Here is a 24,348-nt window from a genome sequence, read left to right as displayed (position 1 = left end):
TACAATATCATTGATTGATGCTCCTCTTTATCACATTTCTTATTGTAAGCCTATATTTTATGACACTTTACGACCTCTGTATTTTGTTTGTGCACAAGGACCGTCATATCTCGTCCATATTTTGGGGGGTATTATTTGCCTAATTTTGAACATTTGATAATTATTGTCTATATAGGCATAATAATAGTCAGGGGCGTCGCTAGACCTTTTTCAGTGGGGGGGGGGGGTGTAGAGGCCACAGATTACCGACAAAACTAGCCACCAATTACCGACAAATATATTAATGCCAATGTCCAAATGTCTACAAATTTAACCCTATATAAACCCGGGGCCAGGTGCTCAATTATTTTTCAGTCCCCCTCCCGATGTTACATTTCATTAGATTATTAGAGAGAGAAGACGATTGGTATTCCGTTCCAGACTCTTAATCCTTGTTTAAATTCATTTTCCCCCTCCCGCGCGAACCGCGAAAGCTTTGCCGTTTCATTAAATCATTAGAGAAAGAAGACGATCCCTTGGATACCGACACTTAATCATGTTTGAACTTGCAAAACTGTTTCTTTGTCCGATAAAAAGTCACAGTTCGGAGGGAAGGGGAAAAAAATTGCCGGCCGACCGACATAATACATCTCACCGACTTTGAACTTCTGCACTGATGAGGATCGACCAAGAATACGTACAGCGGACCCGATACATCAACATAATTATCTGTATCTTGTTTGCTCCCTCGACGTGGCGACTCCATCCAACATCCCCCCTCTTCTCTAAGGCCCTTACCCCCTCTCTTTCTCCTCTAATTGACACCCCGTTTCTTTTGTTTCATATTTCTCTTTTTTTCTTCATCCTTTTTTCCTTTTTTCCTCTTCTTTCTTTTTCTTTCTTTCCTCTCCTTTCTCTTTTTAACTCTTTCTTTCTTCTCTCCTCTTTCCTTTCTTTTCCTTTTCTTTTTTTCCTTTCCCTCTCATTCCCCCTCCCCTTTTTTCATTTTTCCCGACAGCAGTGCAATTTTACCGACAATATCATGACAGGGGGGGGGGGGGGTGTCGCACCCATATAGCTCCGTTTAGTCTCATTTCACAACGCCCCCTATCGTCAAAGTCAGCAGCCTTACATGTTATAATAGCCTATGGAATTTTACCCCCAAAGTCGTTCAAAATTCATTTTTTTTGTTTAAACAAAAAGCACATCCACCCGACGTACGTTAGGCACTAGCTCTTTCATTGGAACCCTCATGTCCCATTGACTTTTGAAAGTTCACCCACCGTAATTTGATCAAAATAGGTTGCAAGCTCGTCATTGCCTATAATACACATGTGAAACAAGTCAAACTTTGGACTCAGTTTGCCAAGCGATTTTAAGATTATAGGTCAAGCACACGAAGGATAAGAAGCATTAATTATCATAGAACACTTCTTTTTGGTGTCCATTTCATCCAACCCCCCCACCGTCATTTTTCCATTTAGGAAAAGCAAACATTTTGCCGAGGTAAGCAAAAAACATGAATAATCATGAACGGTCAGACAATACAGTCTTTTAGTACGTATAGTGAATGGGAATGGGCGATGATCCGTCCAGGAGGTAAATAAATAAATAAATAATATGGTTATTTATATAGCGCCGGTATCCGTCAGGTTCTGACGCTCATGGTGCTTTACACATATCCTGGTCGTAGCCGAGCTGCCAAAGTAACTAGCGCTCAAGCATATCAGGTACCCATTTACACCTGGGTGGAGAGGTCAGTGGTTTAAGCTGGCAATGTTCCAGCGAGCAAAAATGAGACAACCGGAGCAATATGCCCCCCCCCCCCTTAGCGACGCCCCTGATTATAGTAAAAATTCATCTCGACTCAAGGACGGTCGGAATTTAAAAAAGGAAAAAAAAGGGTAAGAAGTTATTTTGACATCATTCCATCTTTATTATCATCCTCAATCTAATGTTGAATTGGAAGTGAAAGATTAATTTATCCTCATTATGACGTGTATACAATGCAATGGCTCTGATCACTCTCTATGTATTTTCTTCAACTGCTCTACCCTTCTCCTTTGCCTACCGTAGGACCTCTTCTAATCTCTCGCCCTGTCGGCCTCTTGCCTCAATTTAAAAAAAAAAAAACTGATTTCGTGTTTATAACCTACTCCCTAAAGATTTTGCATTATAAATAACCTTCAACCAATTACTGCAATATCTATGGTTTTAATTATGATAGTTTTTTGTTGTTGTACATTGACTTGTAAACTTATATAATTATAGTGAAAAACTAATTTCCCAATGGACCAGGGGCGGCGATTTCTTTTCATGACGGGGGGGGGGGGGGGACGAAATGCGAGGGACGAGGAGCAGTGGCGTACTGAGCAATTTTTTTTTTGGGGGGGGGGCAGAAAAAAAAATCTGCATCACCACCACTTTTACATGTTACGCAGGCCCTGCATGGGAACGTTTTTCAAAGTGGGGGAGAGGGGGGGGGGCGGCTAAAGTATTACGATCAGGTAGAGCCAGTGGCGGATCCAGGGGGGGGGCCCGGGCCCCCCCCCCCCCCTCAGTGAGAAAAAAATCATGTAAAATCACGTGATTTTTACCTCAGTTTTGGGGGGTTGGGCCCCCCCTGGCGCTCAAAGGAGGGGGGGTGCAAATTGAATTTTTTTTGAGGATCAAAAAAAAAAAAAAATGTGCTCACTACCCCCCCCCCCCCCCCCCCCCCCCCCCCCCCCCCCCATTGAGCGAATTTTTGGCCGGCGCGTTTTTTCAAATTTTCGGGAGCAAAAAAAAAACAAAAAACAAAAGTTGTGCTCTGTAACCCCCCCCCCCCCCCCCCCCCCCCCCCCCCCCCCCCACTGAGCGACTTTTCGGCCAGCGCGATTTTCAAATTTTCGGGAGCAAAAAAAAAAAAAAAAGTTGGGCCCCCTCCCCTAAGAAATCCTGGATCCGCGCCTGGGTAGAGCTAAACAAAGCAAAGTGGAGCATAAATTGACGTTGGGTCCAGGGGCAAAGCCCCGGCGGGTGTCAAGGGCCGGAGCCTCACGAAGCTCAGGGGTTCTGGGGGTGCTGAAGCACCCCCGAATTTTTTCCAGGGGGGGGGGGCACAGCCCCCCCTGCAATTTTTTTGGTATGATATATTTACTGTATATCATTATATGCTTCGCTTACAAAATTGTCACACAGCCGACAGCCACAAATGAAGATTAGAAAGTACAAAATTATAACGTTTCTTTCACAAAATCCTATAAAATTACCACTTTGAAGCGATTTTTTTTTTTATATAATAAAAAAAAAAGTTGGTGACCCAAAATGACAGACCTTACCCCCCCCCCCCCCCCCCTTATTCAGCGGCTGGCTGAGTCGTAGCGAAAATTATATCTCAGCAGCCCCGGTGAAAAAATCGTTCCCAGTGCCCTAGCTGCTACCCCCTCACAGGTTTTTGAAGTTTTGTTGTATTAAAAAATGTTATTCCTTAGCAAAACTATAGTATAAAAACAAGCAATATACTTTTTCACACTTCAATTTTCTCGGTACTTGCTTGAACATTTTGAAGGATACTATGCGAGGGAGCGTAGCTCCCGAGTACAAGATTTTTTGCATTTGTATTTGCCTAAACGCTGCACTATGGGCCCTCCAGAGGCTTAAAGTGTGTTGCAAACTGTAGTCAGTATTTGCTGTACATTTTTTGTGTTGACTTTTTGAGGGGGCGGGGGGGGGGGGGGGAGGGGACGATCCCCCTAAAAAAAATTGAGTGGGGGGGGGGGGGGACGTGTCCCTCCCCCCGTCTACCCGGGATTGCCGCCCCTGCAGAGTGGACAATAAAAACTTAAGTTCAATTTGTCCTTTGCTCGGTACTTTCGTACGTAGTTTGACTTTAATAGATTATGTTTATAAACTTACAAAGAAACTAAAGTTGGGAAAATAAATGTCTTTTCTGATGTATCTTTCGTCGGAATTTCCCATATCTTTCTCAGCTAAATTTACAAACGAATTAAGGCGACTAACTTCAGCCAAAAGCGGAAAATGGCCGGACAGAGGGCCTTCGCCCAAAAACTTAACAAGTAAGATTTGTATTGCATTTAAAGTTATTTCGACATTATACTTTTCCATATATGACTTCCTTTATGGCATAATTGTAACTCAATATTGTATTTTGTGTATTTTGCTTTGTCAAGTATCATGAAATCGTGTGGTATTTTGCTTCCGATTTGTTGATGTTGTTAGCCGCTGTGGTTCTCAGTGATGATAATGCCTAGCGAATCTTGATCACATCCTCCCCCGTCCTGTAGGGGCCGGTTTGTGAGCGTTCAGTTTAGAGTGTTGGCGCACAGAGTTTTCTTGTATTCATTTCAGAGTCTTTAGACTCTGTTCACTTATGTCAAAAGGGGAAGCCCACTCTGACATTAATTTGGTTTTATTAAAAAGCATAACAAAGAGAGTAACAAATTAGTTAAAATTTGAGCAATAGCCGATTAAAAAGAGGAAAGTTATGATCAGATGATTTATGAATTTTTGTCATCAGTGAGTGGAACACAAACTGGCAGCACTGTGATCTTGGTAGCTCTTCTCTAATTTGCTCTGTACAGTAAATTTTGTACACTTTTTTTCTTAGTTATTGTCTCATTAATCATGGATTAGATTTGTTTTCTGTGGGGGGGGGGGGTAGTACTTGTATGATTTTGTATCAAAACAATCTTATATTTACAATCATTTTTTGTTGGACTTCCAAAAGTTCCAGTAGGGTAGAGGGCCCAGTATTCGGTCACTTAAGGGGAAATCACTAATATTTTGAATTCTTACCTCTTTTATTTGGCAATCTACCCATCAAAAGAAAAGAAGTTTATTCCTCTAACAGGATTTTATAGTCACTTAAAATATAGAATAATGATAAGCAAAATACTTCCGAAAGAAGACGGAGCATTTTTCTGCCCAGAATTCGGTCGCGCCGATTAGAATTTGGTCACGGAATTTGTGCGTGGTATCTCCGTTGCCAAGGAGCGAAGCGTATTTGCGCACTATTTTCACACAATTGCTCGATAAAGCACTGAATGTCAATGCGTTGACCGAATACTGGACGAGCAATACCGCATGGCAAGGGTATCGTATAAATACCTCTCGCACATCGGCAAGTGCGTCATTTGCAAATTCACTGCGATGGAGTGAACACGGAAGTGATTCTCTTCACACACATAATAAATTCATTGCGACAGCACACTTAGTTGTTTCGCAATAGACTTCTACATATGGCTATGCATGTTAGCGCATGTGCTAAGAGAACGCGGAAGTGCAGAAAGTTGTGCGACACTGACCAATTTCGAACTAAGTTGGAGATCTTTCCGGGGCCATAAATCTGATTTAATTTTGAGAGTTAAGAAAAGTTGTTCAGCTGCCTGATTTGTGCAAGTTTCGTGGCTCTTAAATTATTTTTTATATTGTTACAGCTGTTAAAACGGCTGTCTGATCAAATACTGGGAATGGACCGAATACTGGGCGCGCTACCCTAGGGTGTTCATGTCAAAATTAAATACATGCATGTCCAACTGCATTGAATTTGTTGTCATATGAAAGGGCTTGAAGAGCCCATCAACATATTTTTTTGAATGAAGTAAATCCAATAAATGTTTTTGAGGTGTGATATTTTTGCGATAAAACATTGCAAATCCTTTGACGATATTTTGCATACATGCGGTATGTAATATGGCCCCAAATAGGGTCTAAAATCCAGATTTTCCGTAATGTTTTAACCAATCTTTACTCAATAAAAGGATAAGGTAAGAATTCTTGATAGATTTTTGTTTCAATTTGGCATATAAAAGACATATCGACTGCTTTAATATTCGAGATCTGGCTGCTTTATATGCTCTCGGAAACTAGTCCTGCCATGACCCCTCTGCGCGCCACCGACCCAGGCGCGCCTCAGGGTCATGGCAGAAGGTGCGCACGTTCCCTTGAGCATGTAAAACAGCCAGGCCTCTCAAAGCAGTCGATATCTCTATACTATTTTAAATTATCCCATTACTGTAAATGTTAATATTTCCCATTTAGGTCTCACCATGCAGCTGATATACGTCGTCAGGTTTCATCGCAATACTCAAGTAAAGATGTAGCACGTTTTGCAGGCGGTCTAGGACCTGGTGGAGTAAGTTTGATCGCTTGTGGTGTTTCAAAACTTTCAATTTGTTCAAAGATGTGTGGATGACCCATCACCCATGACATCTAAACTCTGCAAATTCCCATATCACTTTTGAAGTATACACAAAGTGTTTACAAGAGAGATATTACCAACCTCCTGGAAATTAGGTCGAAACCTACACTGCAATGTAAAAAAAGACAAAACAAAACAATGAAAATAAATCTTGTCCATGATGAATGTTTAATTGTATGTGATGTTTATATTGTATTTTGACTTAGACATGTATCTGACTGTATTTGACTGACCGACTGCCATACTGACTCCATACCAACTGATTTATGTCCATTGGCGTAACGTAACTTTTTATTTGGTCTTTGGTAGAACTTTACGTTTACCCCAAAAATGTTACATACAGTAGCTATAAAGACATGTACAGTAATTATGATTGGTAAGCTTGGAACTGTGTTTTTGCTTTATTCAGATAAAATCATGGATAACATCGTAATACATAAATATTCATAACAAAGCACTTAATCACATGTCTAAATGAGGTCAAATCAAATTATATCTCTATTTACTTGATAGCAGATTTTAAATTAGTAATTGTCTTCTTCCACTTAATAATATTCAAATTCGTTGTCTTAGTTTTGTTTTCCTCTACTTCTATTTTGTATTTCAACATAAACAAAAAATATTTGCTTATTATTCTCGTTACTACATTTTTATTAAATTGATTTCCTACACTCGCTTTATAGATTGCAAATAAAGCATAATGAAGTATTAAATCAATATCTGTAACATTTTCTTTTGCGTCATGAAAACCATATACAACACAAATGGGTGAGAATTTTAAATCTTTACAGAAGGAGTTACATAATAATATTTCAATAACGTTCCAAAATCGGTAAATATGTTCGCATTCAAAAAATACATGTATAATAATACCAGGTTTATTACAGTAATAACACAAATTGTTTTCTTTGATTTTCCATTTGAATAAATTAACAGGTGTTGGTAAAATATTATACATAAATTTAAAGTTGAATTGTATCAAATAATTATCACGAGCATATTTCAATTTAAATAACCATAAAGAATCCCACTTAATAGTAAAATTTGTCTGTAAGGTTTTGTTCCAGAAGTCTACCGCCCTAGTGGTTTTTGGATTAATTTTATGAGTTCCGTACATATTTTCTTCACAGTAATAGAGTGTATTGAAAATTCAAAACTATTCAAATTCAAATTAGAGTATATAACTGATTTACGTTTGTAATCGTTGAAATCATAAACTTGTTCGCCATATTTTATGATTCGCCTCCATCTTTGTTGTATTGCGGTTCTTATTTTGGCATATTCACTCAACCATCTACCATCATAATAGATAAGTTTATCTTTCAGTTCTTTGACTGTCAAAAATCTATTTCCTATCACTACATGTATATCCCCTAAAAATAATATACCCGATTTTATCCAATTTTTATACAACAATGCTTTTCCTTTAAATTTGATATCACAATTTAACCAAATCATTTCTTTTGTAACACTTCCATAGGTGTGGTGTATATCTTTTACATAATTAACTTGCTTTACCGTAAACCATGTACAAAGTAAGTCACAATAAAAATCAGGTATTTTCCCTCTATAAAAAGTCACATATTTTGGTCAACATTTACAGTTCATAATAATATCAATCCCTCCCAGTTTTTCAATCCAATAGTAAAAAAAAATTATCCATTTCCCTTTCTTTTCTTGGAGTTCTTTAAAACTTAAGAAGCTAAACAACCATTTTATTTGTAAAGACATAAATTGCGTACACATGTCAACCATATTCATGCCTTCATTTTGAAGAGTATTTATCATGTTTTCCTTTTTCACTTTTGCTCTATTACCCCATAAAAAATAATAAAATAACTTTTCATACGCTTTTATCCATTCCATAGGGCATGATAAAACTTGAGCTGTATAAATCAATTTTGAAATAACAATGCTTTTTAAGATAATTACTTTCCCTTTAAATGTCAAGTTCCTCCTTTTCCAAGAATTTAAAAGCTGTTGTATTTTAATGAATCTTTCTTGAGACTAATTCATATTCACACTCAAAGATTTATTCTTACTGAAGTATATACCCAGAGATTTAACAAAACTATCACACCAACTTATATTTTTTATTGTCTCTGAAGGAGAAGTTTTGCCCAACCATATTGCTTTGTTTTATTGTTTTATTTGTATTTAAATGTATTCCTGATACCCTTTCAAAAATGTAGTTGAATTGCCACCTTTTTCTCATATATGGAATTTGTACCCAAGGCCAACAAACTTGAGTCCTTTATGGTTGTACAACAGTTTTTGAGGACTCTTCCTTTGCATCAAATTTTCTCGCAAACCAAATTCATAATTTCAAACCTGGACCCAACCCTAAACCTAACCTAAAACTCAAGTGCATTCCTCACCCTGGACCTGTGCCAAAATAAAGCCCTGAGCAATGCTTATTACTTATATGATTTGTACTGTGTAGGCTTGGAACTATTGTCTAATTGACGCTATTTCCTTATATGGAATTACACTCATAGAACATTGGTCCATTTCAGATCCCTCTGTCAGAGATCCTGGACCCACTTGACTATGAGGAGTATATACACCAGAGTAAAGGAGCCATGGAGCTGGACCCTCTCAAGCAGCTCCTGGAGTATCCTGAAGATGATGTCAGGGTGATAGCCCCGTCAAGAGAGACCAGGACTACCAGGCAACCGCACCCAGGACCAGAGTAAGTCATATTTCGTTGCACTAAAAATTCACTTCAGCATTAGCCCTGCTACGGCACTAATGTGCTTTCGCAAGGCGATAATATGCATTTGCCACTCTCCATCCAGGTGAGGTAAATCGGTACCTGGAAAGAAGACATTCCTTGAATACTTTGGCACTCTATCATGGCAGCTCAGTTTTAACATTGTTGATACTTAAAGAGAAGGTTTGAGTTCTGGGAAGAGGTGAAAAATAATTTGTGAGCATTATCATTCTTTTTATGCAAGTGTGGAAGAACATCAGATAAGACATGTTCCCTGAGAAGCATGGCTCTTCAAATGCCTTCATATTCTAAATATGTCATGTAACATCGTAAAACTCCGGGGTAGGATTTTTACGCCACATGTTCGTGTAGTCCCATATACATCTTTCTGTGTACAGTGTTTGTAACTTTACCAAGACTTGGCCAAATTTCTTATCATTTTGATGATTCCAGAACCTTGCAATACACACAAATTCTTATATGCTAGATGATCAACCTTTTCCGGTCGATTCCACACCGTTTCTTTCACAATGCAATCGCATGACCAGAACTCAAATTCATCTTTAATTTCAATTTTAGTTGAGTATATATGTGTGCTAAATAATATTTTCAGAGTAAAATTTAGTATGTGGAGTAAATTTTAAAAATATATGCCTATTAAAGGTGATAGGATAGGCGATTGTCAATAAACAAAACACTAATCACCCCTCTTCCAGTAATAATAACAAAATTATTGAACTAATAACATGATCATTAAAGTATTTAATCTGTCAACCTCTGGTATCAATATATGTATCAGTTATTATATATTTTAACAATTTTATGGGATTGGGGGGGGGGGGGGTGCTGATTCTTACACCAAGTTACACATCCAAAATTTAAAATTACCTCACAGAATACCTCATGGAATTATGGAAAGTGAAAGAACAGGCATCATTATCATCATTTAGGTCCCTACGGTACTGTTTCCCATTGTCTAGCAAATGTAAGAGCCATTTAAAAAAAAAAAAAAAAATTTAAAATTACCTCACAGAATACCTCATGGAATTATGGAAAGTGAAAGAACAGGCATCATTATCATCATTTTAGGTCCCTACGGTACTGTTTCCCATTGTCTAGCAAATGTAAGAGCCATCTCTTTGGCCTCTGCCAGGAGTCCAGGACCCTCTGAGTGCATACCATCATGAGACCTGTTACAGCTCAGCAGATGGTCCATGTACTGGGGGACCTACCCACACTCACAGAATTGCAGGCAAGAACTGCAGAAATCCATGTACTCAGTTGTAAATTCCTAAGACTTTGATTTGTTATTTGATTGAAGGGCTGAAACCGTGAGCCTTCAGGTGCGGGACTGCATCAAGTGGTACACCTGTGACTGGTCTGTGGTGGATCGGAAGTACAAGGAGAATGCCATGTCTCACCAGGGTAACATCATGAAGCTGAGACAGAGGACTCTAGCCATCGGCAGTGACAAGGTCTATGAGGTGGACGAGGAGGAGAATGAAGAATGCACAACGGTTAGTATTGGGACATCCCAGTAGCAGAGCTGCCAAACCATTATGTTTTCCCTGAAATAATTTTGTTTTTCCTCCAAATTACGGTCGTATATATTTTTCTTCATAAAATGCTTTTTTTTTTAATAATTTTTTTTTCCATACCGCACATCAAACAACTGCCCTAATATGTTGATTTGATCAAGAATTCAATAGAAAATAAAAACATACTTAAAAACATACTTGAAGAGAAAAATATTCTCAAAAAGAATGAAATGCCGATAATACCAAAATAACAACAAAAAAATACCTACTTGTAAATAAACTATAGGTCCTAATATGGAAACAACAGCATGAGGAATGGAAATTTCTGCATTGGAAGTGTGTCGCGCGTGGTTATAAGTTTCGTTTTAATAAATTCCTTTTTTTGCTTGAAATTCCCTTTTTTGTTATCATGGTTCCATTTTTTTGGTCACACAAGACTGACGGCCCACCAGACTGTCAGACCAATGAGACCAGCAATGTTTATCTGGCGAATCCTCAAAGAGGTTTCTCAGAAGGCCTATGAGACCGAAATATTGGTCAAGTGGGCTGTCAATCTCGTAGGCCTTTTGACAAGTGTTGTGAGGGTTTACCAGACAGACAATGTCTCCTGGGCTGTAGCCACTACCTATAGTGAGACCTGTATATAAAGACTGCTCAAGGGAACAGTGACAAGAAAAAGGTCTTTTGGGGCATGTGGTCTTTCTGTATCAAATCCTTTGATATATGTTTCAGTGTGAAGCACTGTTCAAGAGAAACATTTCATGAAGAGATGAAAAACTGAAAAGATGTTTGGTACTGCAAAATTTAAGAATAGTAATGAATAAAGACATACTGAAGCTTTTCGTCTAGCACTCACCATTCAAGTAAACGGCAAGAATGAACAGAAATTGGACAATATAAACAGAAACTAAAGAGCCTCTCATGTATCATGTTCAATTAGTTTATATTAAACAGTTTCATTTTTTCAAGCCAAGGATTTCTATCCTATTCTATGTTCATTGTATATTATGCTAATTGAAAGTTTCTGTTTCATTTTTGTATGTTCTGTCTTTAATGTTGTTTCTGTGTTTGTAGATGCTTTCATTTGATTTCGTTTTAGTACAAGTGCACCTTGAACATTTGATTTCGAGCAGATTTGGTGCCTTACAAATATCACATACTATTAATATTATTATTATTATTTGTTTGTAACTTGAAACTTATCTCTCTATACCTCTGTAATGTCTATTACTTCATATAGCCCACAAACGAGAGGAAACGCACTTCCATCCACCTCGATACCACACCAAGAGGCTCATGGGCTTCCAGCATCTTTGACTTGAGTCGCAGCGAGAGCGATGCCCTCCTCCCTCGACTCCTTGATCACATTCCTATAGAACAGCAGGATGCCATGAATGAAGACGTCCGGGACAGGAACAGAGAGAACGACATCTTCAGCTTCTACCCACCACCAGATGAGGTTTGTCTTGTTATTGATATTTAGAGAGAAGAAGGCACAGATAAGGAATTAATTTGTCCAGTCTGTTCTGTAAGGTTCATTGATTTGATATTCAACATTTTTGACTTGGAAAATTTAGTGGAATAATCAAGACATTGTAAACAAATTTAGGCTTAAAAAATTAAGAATTTACAATAGGGGATTGAATTTATTTTATTTCATCACTCCATATTTGAAATATTAATATTTGCTGCCATGTTTGACAAAGAGATCAGGAAGAATAATTGAGAGAGAGAGGGAAGGAGGAAAGGAGGGAGGATGGGAGTGAGGGGAGGAGATAGGTAGACAGAGATAGAGGGGGGGGGGGGGGACAGACAAAATAATATCAAAGAACACAGCGTAGAGGGGAATTGAGAAGAGACCAAGGGGGGTGTTTCACAAAAACTAAGATAGACTTTAAGTTGGACTTAACTATGGCAGGCCATTAAAGCCACATTTTTCTGTCATAGTTTACTGGCATTGGTCTCTCAAGGGACGTACAAATCATGGTCACAATTCTACCAAATTTACATTTTTGATAATTAATTATTGAAGGAAAAAAACATCTAAAGATCATAGTTGAGAGACCAATAGTGAGAGCAACCAGAGACATGAATGGCCTGTCATAGTTAAGTCCAACTTAAAGTCGATCTTAGTCTTTGTGAAACACCCCCCAGATATCTCTTGCAGTGGCATATGTACATGTAGGGATTAGACCTGAAAGACCACATCATGATGAATATAAGTCAGTAAAGTAAGTCGGATCTCCTCTGACATCACCCAATACAGGAAGCAGGAAATGGAAGATCTATGACAAGATTAATTTCAACCCCAGTAGTTCCTGTTCATCCTCTGTATGTAAACCCAAGACAGTAGAGTGCGGTAACAGGAATGATATAACTCTCATAGGGCCTACTGCTATCTACATATATATATAAATATTCTACTACAGCAATGAAAGTGTTGGCTTATACTGGTGTCATTTGTTGTATGATGAAAAAACAAAACAAAACAAATTGTGTGCTGAAACAGTTTAGAAATCAATATGTTGGTGGTATTTAAGATTTATTTTGTAAATTAATTCCCTCTACTATTACTGATTGGGATTTCTACATTTGGTGATTACTGTTACATTTGGTTAATACATACATACAATGTAGATCCAGTATTATTTTGATTCATGTTTTGATGTTTAATGTAGAATGATGCTATTGAGAGGAAAACACTTGCACCAATTCCATCAGAACACTTTGGATACCGACTCCTCATTAAATGTTTGCAGCTCAAGTAAGTTCTCAAAACTATGAAAAGTTCAACTTTCTATCTACCGGTATACTGAAGGTGTTGTTGCTGTTGTTGTTCTGTCTAGGCTGATATTTAAACCATTCTTTTCTTTTTTGCACTATATTTGTTTTCCAGTATTAATCTCTCTGTCCCTCTTATATATATATATATCTGTTATTTATATATTTGTCTCTTGATCTCTCTCCCTCTCTCTATCTCTCTATCCCTCTCTCTATCTCTCTCTCCCTCTCTCTATCTCTCTCCCTCTATCTCTCTCTGTGTCTAGTTTGTCTTCTATTTCTATATCTCTATGTCTGTGTCTTTTTTACTGTCTGTACATGTATGTCTCACACTCCCTCTCTCTGTCTCTTGTCTTCCTCCTTATGACTCTTCGTTTTTGTCCAATGGATAGTAACAACAAAGTCCTTTTTCAAAATTCTTTTCGATCTTACTTTGCTGTGTGTTCCCAGAATTGAATACAATATTCTGATTCAGATTATATTTTACAATCTGTCATGAAAATATGATGTATTTCATTTTCCTTTTTTATTTCAGACTGGAGCCAGATTTTGAACCAATTTTTGCAACAATGGCCTTGTATGATGCAAGAGAAAAGAAAAAGGTAATCCATCCTTATTTTTATTTGTGCCATTATTTATTGCTGTATGCAGCCCCATGATGTTTGTCCCGTTTCTTTGCTATTTGCTCCATTAATCTCGCGGGAAGCAGACAGTAAGAAAATGGGTGAAGTATCAATTGACTTGAGTAAGGCCACATGAGTGGATGATTGGCAGATGTCGGAGGGCCTAGGCTCACCATTTGGCTGAGTTGAGAAACTTGTCACAACGTACCGTGTCCGGGTCGGTCCTAGCCAATAGGCTTCTGCTCGCCAGCCACTGGCCTCTTCAACATTAAATAAAAAGTTTAAGAATCCAATTTATCCAAATTTATATATTCAAAAAAGTCAATTGTAACAGAAAAGGTGTAAATATTCACTCCTGAATGATAAAGACTTGAAACCTAAACCACAACAACAGCTTGCCCATGAAATTTCAAGGGTGGTAAAAGCTTTAACTACATGTTAAGTTAAAGGGAGTGTATCATGGGAAATACTGGTTAACGCCATCTACTTCTTCTTTTGGACAACTGCACATAAACGAATGGACTTGATTAACTGGGTCAGTGCGCGTTAACGTTCACGGTACACACCAAAGTTCTCCTAACGCTTCGGTTTCACTTATGCTGCACGCACGTGAATGCTGCGGTCGCGTTGCCCGTAGTCGTATTATACCCGATTGCCCCCGAGTACGGCCACGGGAAAGACGCATAGTCTCGTCATGATACACTCCTGTTAAGATCACCCAAACCAATTAGCGTTTTCTGTATTATTTTATTCTTCCCCAGATCTCTGAAAACTTCTACTTTGACATGATGCCTGACCACATCAAGTCAATGGTCAAGGGCAAGCTCGGATTCCCTGATGTTTCCAGCCAAGCTCGGGGAGCCATCTTCTCTCTGACCTACCCATCCAACGATGTCTACATCGTCATCAAGCTAGAGAAGGTCCTCCAGCAAGGAGACATCTCAGAGTGTGCTGAGCCCTACATCAAAGACTCTGAAAACCCAAAGGTAATAACAGATTAAATGGGATAGAACTATTTTTGCCATTAGGCTTTTAACCAGGTTTTTACTGGGTGGGGGGGGGGGGGGGGTCAATTTACCCCCCCCCCCCCCCCCATAAGATCTTGGCCGTTTCACAGCCGATCTTTGCGAAAAATTTGCATGCATGTCAAGTGAAGTGTAAAGAATACTATGCAAATTTCACTCATTTGAATATTTATGGTAATTTATGCAAATAAGGTAATACAATTCACATTCAATCCTGAAAAAAAAATTCTGACTGACTGGCCGACCAATGTTTTGGCTTCCCACAAAGGGAACAACAAAACATGACCATCATAGATCGGTTGTACAAGATATATTTCCTGCTGGAGGCAGAGAATATACATTTAAATTGGCATAGGTGGTCTTTATAGAGATGTGGCCTCGAACTCGGGTTTGACTTAATATCCGTGCGATTCAAAGTAATGGTTGTTTCTTCTCTGCAAACATAATCAAGGATCCATTTCATTATTTAATCCAAAGAATAGATTTGTGGCAAGTAATATGCATGTATTACATGTAGTCATTAGTAAAGCAAAATATTGAAAAAACTGTTTAGGTTATCATGAACAACCTTTTGTTGGAAAATATGCATGAAATTGAACGCGTTATGGATGACTGAATAAGCACGAGTGGAGCACACAAATGAATGCCAAATAATAATAATAATAATACAAAAGATTTATAAGGCGCCAAATCCACTTGACAGTCAAAGTATGTCATGAAATTACAAGCCATGAAATGTAACTTTGAATGTTACATTGTCTAATATGAATTTACTATGGGGCTCAGACAGTAATACGTAATATACAATTGTGACTTGTATTCTGTTTTAATCTCACTGTTTGTTTTACAGCACATGGAAAAGATCAAAAACACAGCTGCCTATTTCTGTGACAAGCTAGGACTGTACAGGATGCCTTTGGCCTGGACGGCCATTCATCTGATGAACATCGTCAATGGAGCTAGCAGTCTAGACAGGAACTCGGATGCTGAGCTTGGTATGGTATTTGCATTAATAATAATAATAATATTTAATTTTTATATAGCGCTTAATACAAATGTCTCTAAGCGCTTTACAAATATACTATTACCCCGGTCATTGGATTCAGTGCTTGCCCGCACACACTGTGTGCACAATCTCCACTCCCTGGGGAGCATTCTAGCCAGGCGTTACTTGACTCTCAAAAACTGTTTGACCAACAATGCCGGCCGCATCCTACCGGGTACCCATTTGACACCTGGGTGGAGAGTAGCAAGTGCAGGTTAATATCTTACCAAAGGATATTAGTGCTGTGTCGGGATTCGAACCCTCAACCTTCGCATCTCCAGTCAAGCGCCTTAACCCACTCGACCACGACACACCCTTCAATTCAATTCATGTATTCATGTATTTATTCCTGTCTGCACTAGTTTTTCCAGGAGGGATTAGACCTTCCTGCCGTGGTCACTGGACAGGTGGCTATGCCATCAAATCAGCTCTCAATTAACATAATAAAAAGGGGATTATGGAGAACCAACGGGTACCATTTGGGCATTGTTTGCTATATAGAGGGCGCAAGTAGATTCAAGTAGTGCAGACAGGCTTTAAACGTACATGTACCCCTGTATCTAATTATCATATGGATACCTGGGAGGAAGAGGAAGCAATTCTTTGAATGCTGTGAGCACTGGAGTCAGTAGCTTAGCTAAAGTTGAGGTAATATTGGAGTGCCTTTAGCGCCTTGCATGGCGAATATGAGTGCTATTAGAATATCCAATGACGATTGTATACTCTTCAGGTCAATTGTATGTAAATCTATCCAGAGTTTTGTCCGAACATGGTGTCATAAACCATCTAAGAAACTATCACAGCAAAAATAAAAAGAAAGTTGTATGTCTTTCAAACATATGTTAAGTTGGGGTGAAAGAAGGGAACAGTGTGCTGCAATTGCGTGAAATCACACAGATTTGTCAACCTAATTTTTCTGATTTTTTTTTTACTTAAGTTTATTGGTAGTTTACCATGTGACACAGGAACGAGGCAAACTGATAGTAAGCAAATAATTACTGTTGGTGAAGGTGATGGGACAAACTATCACTTCTGAGGCGATCTGGATGTAGCTATACATTCAGATTGCCGAGGAAGTGATAGTTTGCCATCGCCTGAAACCAAAAGGTGATTATTTGCTAAATACTCCACATCAATTTTTTGTTTGCTTCTTCCGTCATTTTAGAGCAACAAGTCATCAATTAACAGCTAGCAACGATGTACGATACGTACAGTGCATGCAGTATATTATACTTCGCGCGTGACCAAAGTTTGCATACTAACACTAAAAGCGCTTAAAGAGGAGAGCAATACACAGCGTATCGGTTAAAGTGCGTTGCCCTGTGTAGATAGGACTTCTATCTTCAGTGAAAGTGCGTTGCCCTGTGTAAATAGTACTACTATCTACACAGTGTAACAAACTTTTTGCTTCTCCCAGCAATGATGGGCGAACTATCTTTCATCACGTGATTTACTTTTGACCAATCGTAGAGCAAGATTCTTAGTATGTGGAATATGATATGTTTATTGTGCTGGTTAAGTTAGCTATGCATGTTAATATTTCATTTGTATGTTGAATACACTGTCATTTCCCCTCTATCATAGACAAAAAGTCCAACAGCTTAGAGATGGGACGTAAGAAGAGCACTGTCACTGAGCCAGGGCAGTACGGTTCCCTGCCCCGCCGAGGGGAGACCGGTTCCTCATCCTTGAAGCGTAACGGATCCGAGAGAAGGAGCTTCTACAAGGTGGAGGATGACATCAGTAATCTGGAGACATTCCATCCCGTCACCATCACAGTATCCAGCTTCTTCAAGCATGTATGTTATGCTCCCCTTCCTCCTATCCTCCCCCTTCCTCCTTTCCTCCCCCTCCCTGCCCATTTCACTCACCCCTTCGCCTCTGAGATCCAAGATTTTTTCCCCCCTCCCCCTTCTTTTCCTCTCTCTTTTACCCTCTCTCCTCCTGTTGCTATCACAATATCCAGCCTCTTGAAGCTGATATGTTGGGCCACACCTATCATAAAATATATGATATAAAAAAATGCACACAGACCCCAAGGCAGAGTTGGGTTTCGTCTGGGCCATGTTTTACGCAAGTGCTTAATACAGATGCTTCAGCAAGCCTACTTGCAATATCTCTTCATAGAAGTAAATTTAAAGCCCATATTTGACAAAAAAAGTACAGTGACATGGAACCCATAACATACAGAACTTTTTTAAAATTTGGTACTTGCCACATTTTGATCATTGTTAATGATATTTAATGTTTTTTTAAAACTTTCTAGGAGGGCGACAAGCTGAGTGATGTTGACCTGTACAAGTTTCTAGCAGATCTCAAGAGACCTACCACCGTCCTCAAGAGGTTAAAATGCATCAGAGGTAAGAAAGGGCAAATTGAAAGAGGAATAGATCAGTGAAAGCTTGAGCACAATCCATTAAACCTTTTTTTTTGAAGCAGATATACTGTAGATCAAAAAGGTCTTCTTTCATTTGCCCCCCCCCCCATTTACTCTGTACTGTAAATACCATTTTCAATCATACAAGCACCCTAGATCCAATCATTAGACATATGTTTTTATACAATCCCTGTATGAATAAGGAAATGGAAATATTTCGAGTCTCATATCAAATCGCCATAGCATAATAATAATATTTCTAATAATATTTCTGCTTATATATCGCTTAATACATTAGCAATGTCCGAGTTTCTATTAAAGCGCTTTACATTATTACCCCGGTCATCAGATTCTGGCTTGCCCGCACACAATCTATGCATTTTCTTCACTCCCTGGGGAAGATTCCAGCAAGAGCTACTAGGCTGAAATTGCTAAGCATACTACAGTGTACATGTAATGGCTGTCATTTGCTTCATGTACATTTCTTGATTCCGCAAGCAAATCTCCTTCTCCCATCATTTCCTTTCTAGCTGTCTCCTCATTCTCATAAATACTCACTTTTCCCTATATTTTGTACAGATTAACTTTATGATGTATATTATATTGTATGATTATCCTTGTATTGTATGTTGTTTTGTCTTTATATGTACATGTTTGCGATACTGTATGTTATTTTATCTAAATGTTTTAAATGATGAATGAAATAAATTTGACTACATCTACATTATCTATCTTTGCAGGTTCTCTCAAGCTTGATATCTCCCCAGTGATAGACCACCCTGCCTATTGTTTGACCCCTGACCTCTACCAGGTCAAGCCATTCCCAGACAACAGGACCAGACCCACTAAAGAGATACAGGAGTTCCCTGCAAGGGAGGTCTATGTACCACACAGTGTTTACAGGTAAGCAATTCAAGTCAAAATTATTTACAGGTTTGTATTTACAACAGCAAACAATGCCTAATCGGTGCCTGTTGGTCCCCCATGATCCCCTATTTCTAATGTTAATTGAGAGCTGATTCGATGAGATAACCACCTGTCGGTGACCTTGCAGGGAGGTCTAATTCACCCTTGCCAAGCTAGTGCTGACGAGTTTTAATGCACCTTGACACATGCACAAATTTTGGTGCGACCTTGCCCTGTACTGTACATGTGAAGTTGTTCCATTTGTGGATCTCAGCCAATACCGCCATGTTGTGACATAAGCTCACTTCACAACATTATGGTTATGCCATGGCATACATTGTCAAGCTGCCTTGATTATCAAAGTTAAGTACTTTTCACACACTGTCATGCATTGACATGCTTTTTCATGAAATGGTTGAGCCGAGGTTGCATATAGTTCACCAAAATTTCCTTTAAGAAAAGGTTAAGTTCTGTGAAGAGGCGAAAAATAATTTGTGAGCGTTATTGTATTATGCAAGTGCAGAAGAACATCAGAGAAAAAGTGTTCCCTGAAAAGCATGGCTCTTCAAATGCATTGATATTCTAAATATGGCATGTAACATCATATAAATCGGGACAGATTTTTATGACACATCTTTGTGTATTCCCATATACATCTTTTTGTGTACAGGTGCTTGTAACTTTACCAAGACTGGGCCAAATTTCTTATCATTTTGATGATTCCAGATCGATTCAACAACGTTTCTTTCACAATGCAATTGCATGACCAGAACTCACCTTTTTCTTTAACAAAGTGAAATGACAATTTTTTTAATCTTTCAAGATTCTGGCACACTATCTATCACCTACCACACACTTCCACACAAGAAAGCCCTACATTCCTCATTGGCATGTCACATGTATCATTGCATAAATCAATTGCTGTGCAAACATCAGGGTTTTCTCAGGACAGGCTTATTCCATTTACCTTTGAAATCATTTGATCATCCTCTAAGTTTTGATTCTTACTGTAGGTTATTCTTTTTGTTTGAAATTAAAAAGAAACGTTATGACTCGTGCCTAATCCATTTTATTCACTGTATTGTTCCACTTTGCAGGAATGTTTTGTACCTGTACCCTCGCTCCCTGAACTTCTCTAACCGCGGAGGCTCTGCTAGGAATATCACTGTCAAGATTCAATTCCTGTCAGGAGATGACTTTGGAAGTGGAATAGAGGTATGGGAAAGAATTTTCTATTGTTGATGTGTGTAGTTGGATTTTTACAGACACGTATCGATCAGATAAGATTATTTATGTCTGGGGACCGACCTTCAATGTCGCTTAGTCAGTTTGTAGGCGAAAACAGAGAGCTGACCACACCACAGGTATTACCGCTGGACCAACTCACAACTCCCTAGAGGGATGATGAGGAGGAGGAGGAAGATTATGATGATTATTATTGTTATGATGATGATGACAAGAACAAGAACAATATTTTATTATTACTCTTTGTGAACAAATAGTAGTCCTTTTATACCTCAGTCTCACCTTTGCGTATTTGGCTTGCGTATTGCTGCATATTTATGGCAAGCCCTTTTTTAACATTTATTCCTATTTCTTGATATCAATAATTAAATTCTTTATATCAAAAAAATGATTTCTTGATATCAAGAATTACCATTGCTTTACAACAGAAAATCTTTTCTTGATATCAAGAAATTTGAATAAATGTTAAAGCGGCTTGCCATAAATACGCAGCAATACGCAAGCCAAATACACAAAGGTGTGACTGAGGCATTATCGGTGCTAATGAAGTTCTTCTTGGGGGCACTGCAGTCATACAATACTAAATGTACACTAAATCTTACAACATTCTTCCTTGCAGCTATGCTTAATGATTTCAATTTCAAAAATAGTAGGGCTTCTTAAATGTATTACTACACACTCATATTATCTTGTGGATATATTCGTTTTTCACATTGTCAAAGGGAAAAATATGATTTTCCTGAAAGAAGCATTAGATCAGAAAATATTGTCCTCTGCCATTGAGAGTAGGAAAAATATGTGTATTTAACTGCTTAGCTCAAAGTCCTGATATTAATAGTAATCATTCATATTATGTATTTTGAGAAACACCTCTGTCTATACTATGCATCTTTGATTATTGCAGTGCATTTTTGGCAAGTCCAGCAGCCCCGAATATGGTCGCCAGGCTTACACCTCGGTGTGCTACCACAACAAGTCACCTGACTTCTACGAAGAGATCAAGATTCGTCTACCAGCCGATCTACGAGATCAGCATCATATCCTCTTCACCTTCTACCATATCTCCTGCCAACGCAAACAAGATGTCACTCCCATCGAGACTCCCATCGGCTATTCAGTAAGTTAATCATCGTTTTATTCATCAAAAGGATATTTATTATAATATGTTCATAGAGATATTGAGAAAGATGTTCTTAAGGGCTTAAACGTATTCATAGATATTTGTTTGTTTGATACAACTTTTTTAAACAGATTATCACAAAAAAGACATTCATAACGATATTCTTAAAGATATTCATAAAAAGATATAAACAGATATTTTAAAAAAGACATTCATCAAAATAAAAAAATTCATAGAATTCCAAATTTTATTTTTTGTTGAAAAATTTGTGAAACAGTAAAATAACAATTCATCATCAATACAGATCTGTCAGAGTATGACAGGTTCAGTGACCCAATCGAAATTCTATATCAAGTGTCTCTCCAAGTTCTTCGGTCTTGAGCCATTCGCTTCATCACAATTATTGAAGATTAAAAAGAATCCTTTATTGATGAACAGCCTTTTTTATGGGTCTTGTTTCGATGATGCTAAACTTGTTTTGTTTCCCCCTGTACTAGTGGCTTCCTCTCCTGCGTGATGGCCGACTCCAAACCGGTGATTACAATCTTCCTGTTTCCTTAGAGAAACCACCTCCAAACTACTTCATGCTCTCACCAGATGTAAGTACACTCTCTTCCAATTTTATTTTCTTTTCTTTCAAATTGTGTTTGATACTTTTATTTATTTATTATTTATTTATTTCCAATCTTTTGACAGGGTAGCCCATTCACCAATAAGTAGTGATCTTCCATGGGGCCCTGAATAAACATGAACATATTTACATCGTTTATAACGATACTGTTCCCATGTTGTAAGTGATATCACATGTATTCAAATTTAAATCAAGGGCACTATCCATGGGCAATCTTAAAATGTTTAAGGGCGACTCCATGCGTTGTGTCTTGTACAACATATGTCCCTTTTGCATTAACATGTATTTACATCCAGAAAAGTATAATGTCTTGATATTATCATTGAATTATGTAAATGATACCAGAAAAAACAATAGTTGTATGAAAAGATTTTCCCTAACAACGGCCCAAGGGAAAAGTGGTCTTTGTAGACTAGTGCTTTTTGAAGACAGGTTCCTTTAGTACATGTTTCAACGGGAAACCATTTTCAAGATAAACACAAATGTGGTCTTTGTAGACAGGTGGTCACTAAGGCAGGTTTGACTACAACAGAGATCCCCTTGTGATTGACTAATCAACATCCCCATGTACATTTAAGGAAGTCTAACTTCAAGTTTACCTTTCATGGGTTTTGATATTAGATCAATCTTAACCCCTTAGCTTCATTGTGAGGGCTCCAAAATTTTATGTGTGGAAATTGATGTCTTCTAATAATAAATTGCCCTTGAATCATTTCAATTGAAAACAAAGAGGAAGGGGGATGGAGAAAAAAAAGTTAAACTTGTAATGACAATCTTTTAACTTCATATCTAATTTAGTGATGATCTGTCTTCAGCTACGAATGAAGAATTTGAATTTTATTAATGGAGTAATTTATTGAACCACCTGGTGAATGTAGAATATGTGTATTCTCTGTCTTCTTTGTTCTATATGTTTTGTTTTCCTTTCTTATTTATGTGCTTTAACCCTATTTAGCCGGGGGGGGGGGGGGGCCTTAGAAGCCCCCCCTCGACATTTTTCGCGATAATTTTTAACTCAAGAAAATCTTGCACTGAAATTTTGTGACTTTTTTCTTTCCAGTCTTGCACATCTTTTGAAAGAAATTTTTCGAAAATCGGACCTACCATTACAAAGTCACGTGTCCTTTTGTCTTTGCATGTCAGCCCGAAAATCGCTCATTTTTGTGATTTGTGTACAAAACATATGGAAATCTCATTTTTCAAATAAAGAGATAAAACATTGGTTATTTGGTCTTCTTTATAGTTTAGGTGTTTATTTTGGGGTCAAAATAGTTGAATTATAGTTGGAAATGAAATAAAACAACAAAAACAATAAAATACATTAGTTAAAAAAACAAAGAAATGCATAAGAAATTATCAAAACAATAGATAACATAAGGAATAACCCTGGTTTTTCAATTTTTTGTGTTGTTTTACTATTCCAAATGGTCTAACAAATATATGTAGTGAGAAAGAATGCTTAAATATGAATGTCTGATTTATGGGCAAACATGTGAATTTGATGACCTTATTTGCATAAATTACCATAAATATTCAAATGAGTAAATTTTTCAAAAAATTGAAATTCCCATAGTATTCTATACACTTCACTTGACATGTATGCAAATTTTCGCGGCGATCGGTTGTTTCACGGCCGAGATCATAGGGGGGGGGGGGGGGGGGCCTTAGAAGCCCCCCCCCCCCCCCGGGCTATACAGTTTCAAAATAGCCCGGGCTAAATAGGGTTAAGGCGGAGTCACTTTCCTACAATATTGGTGATGTTTCCTTTCGGTTTTCTGTTGGGTCATTTGATTTGTATTTTATATGTTTGTTTTGTTTTTTATAGAAAAAGGCCTCGTCCAATGATCAAGTTAGTAAGACGTTTCCACTTGAGAAACACTTTGTGTGTGTGGTGTATTAGTACCTTGTAATCCATGCACTGTTTGTGTGGGAAATTTAACTTGCATAAATTTGCCATTATCATACAGAGTGCCCCATCCCCATATAGAGTATATTTTGTAAATTGCTATTTTTTTAATGTTTCATTGATATCTGAAACACAGGCATTTGGTATTTTGTAATCTATCCACTTTATAGAGAGAACATGTAATATACATTAGCTGTGATCATACATAGTGACCCATCCTTGTGTAGAGTATCTTTCTGATCTAAGAGGCTATATCA

General features: G+C 38.0%; 1 protein-coding gene across 3 annotated transcripts in view; it reads left to right on the top strand.

Moving 5' to 3' along the window:
- Positions 1-3,967: 3,967 nt before the first annotated feature.
- LOC587014 (dedicator of cytokinesis protein 7) overlaps positions 3,968-24,348 on the top strand; it is a 49,483-nt gene continuing 29,102 nt past the window's right edge. For 2 of the 3 annotated variants that reach the window (XM_030995705.1, XM_030995704.1), the window contains exons 1-16: positions 3,968-4,037; positions 6,022-6,115; positions 8,698-8,873; positions 10,216-10,411; positions 11,673-11,891; positions 13,111-13,196; positions 13,749-13,815; positions 14,598-14,822; positions 15,712-15,856; positions 17,491-17,705; positions 18,173-18,266; positions 19,024-19,186; positions 20,287-20,404; positions 21,339-21,551; positions 22,052-22,153; positions 24,011-24,034. In XM_030995705.1, coding sequence (XP_030851565.1) covers positions 4,000-4,037; positions 6,022-6,115; positions 8,698-8,873; positions 10,216-10,411; positions 11,673-11,891; positions 13,111-13,196; positions 13,749-13,815; positions 14,598-14,822; positions 15,712-15,856; positions 17,491-17,705; positions 18,173-18,266; positions 19,024-19,186; positions 20,287-20,404; positions 21,339-21,551; positions 22,052-22,153; positions 24,011-24,034 — 2,175 coding nt within the window. In that variant the 5' untranslated portion in view covers positions 3,968-3,999. The remainder of the gene's footprint in view (positions 4,038-6,021; positions 6,116-8,697; positions 8,874-10,215; positions 10,412-11,672; positions 11,892-13,110; positions 13,197-13,748; positions 13,816-14,597; positions 14,823-15,711; positions 15,857-17,490; positions 17,706-18,172; positions 18,267-19,023; positions 19,187-20,286; positions 20,405-21,338; positions 21,552-22,051; positions 22,154-24,010; positions 24,035-24,348) is intronic. The other variant, XM_030995707.1, reaches the window with a different exon arrangement.

The sequence above is a fragment of the Strongylocentrotus purpuratus genome, unplaced genomic scaffold, assembly GCF_000002235.5.
Source record: "Strongylocentrotus purpuratus isolate Spur 01 unplaced genomic scaffold, Spur_5.0 spur5_scaffold_3, whole genome shotgun sequence".
Lineage (NCBI taxonomy): Eukaryota > Metazoa > Echinodermata > Echinoidea > Camarodonta > Strongylocentrotidae > Strongylocentrotus > Strongylocentrotus purpuratus.
This window is presented reverse-complemented; position numbering and strand designations above follow the sequence as displayed.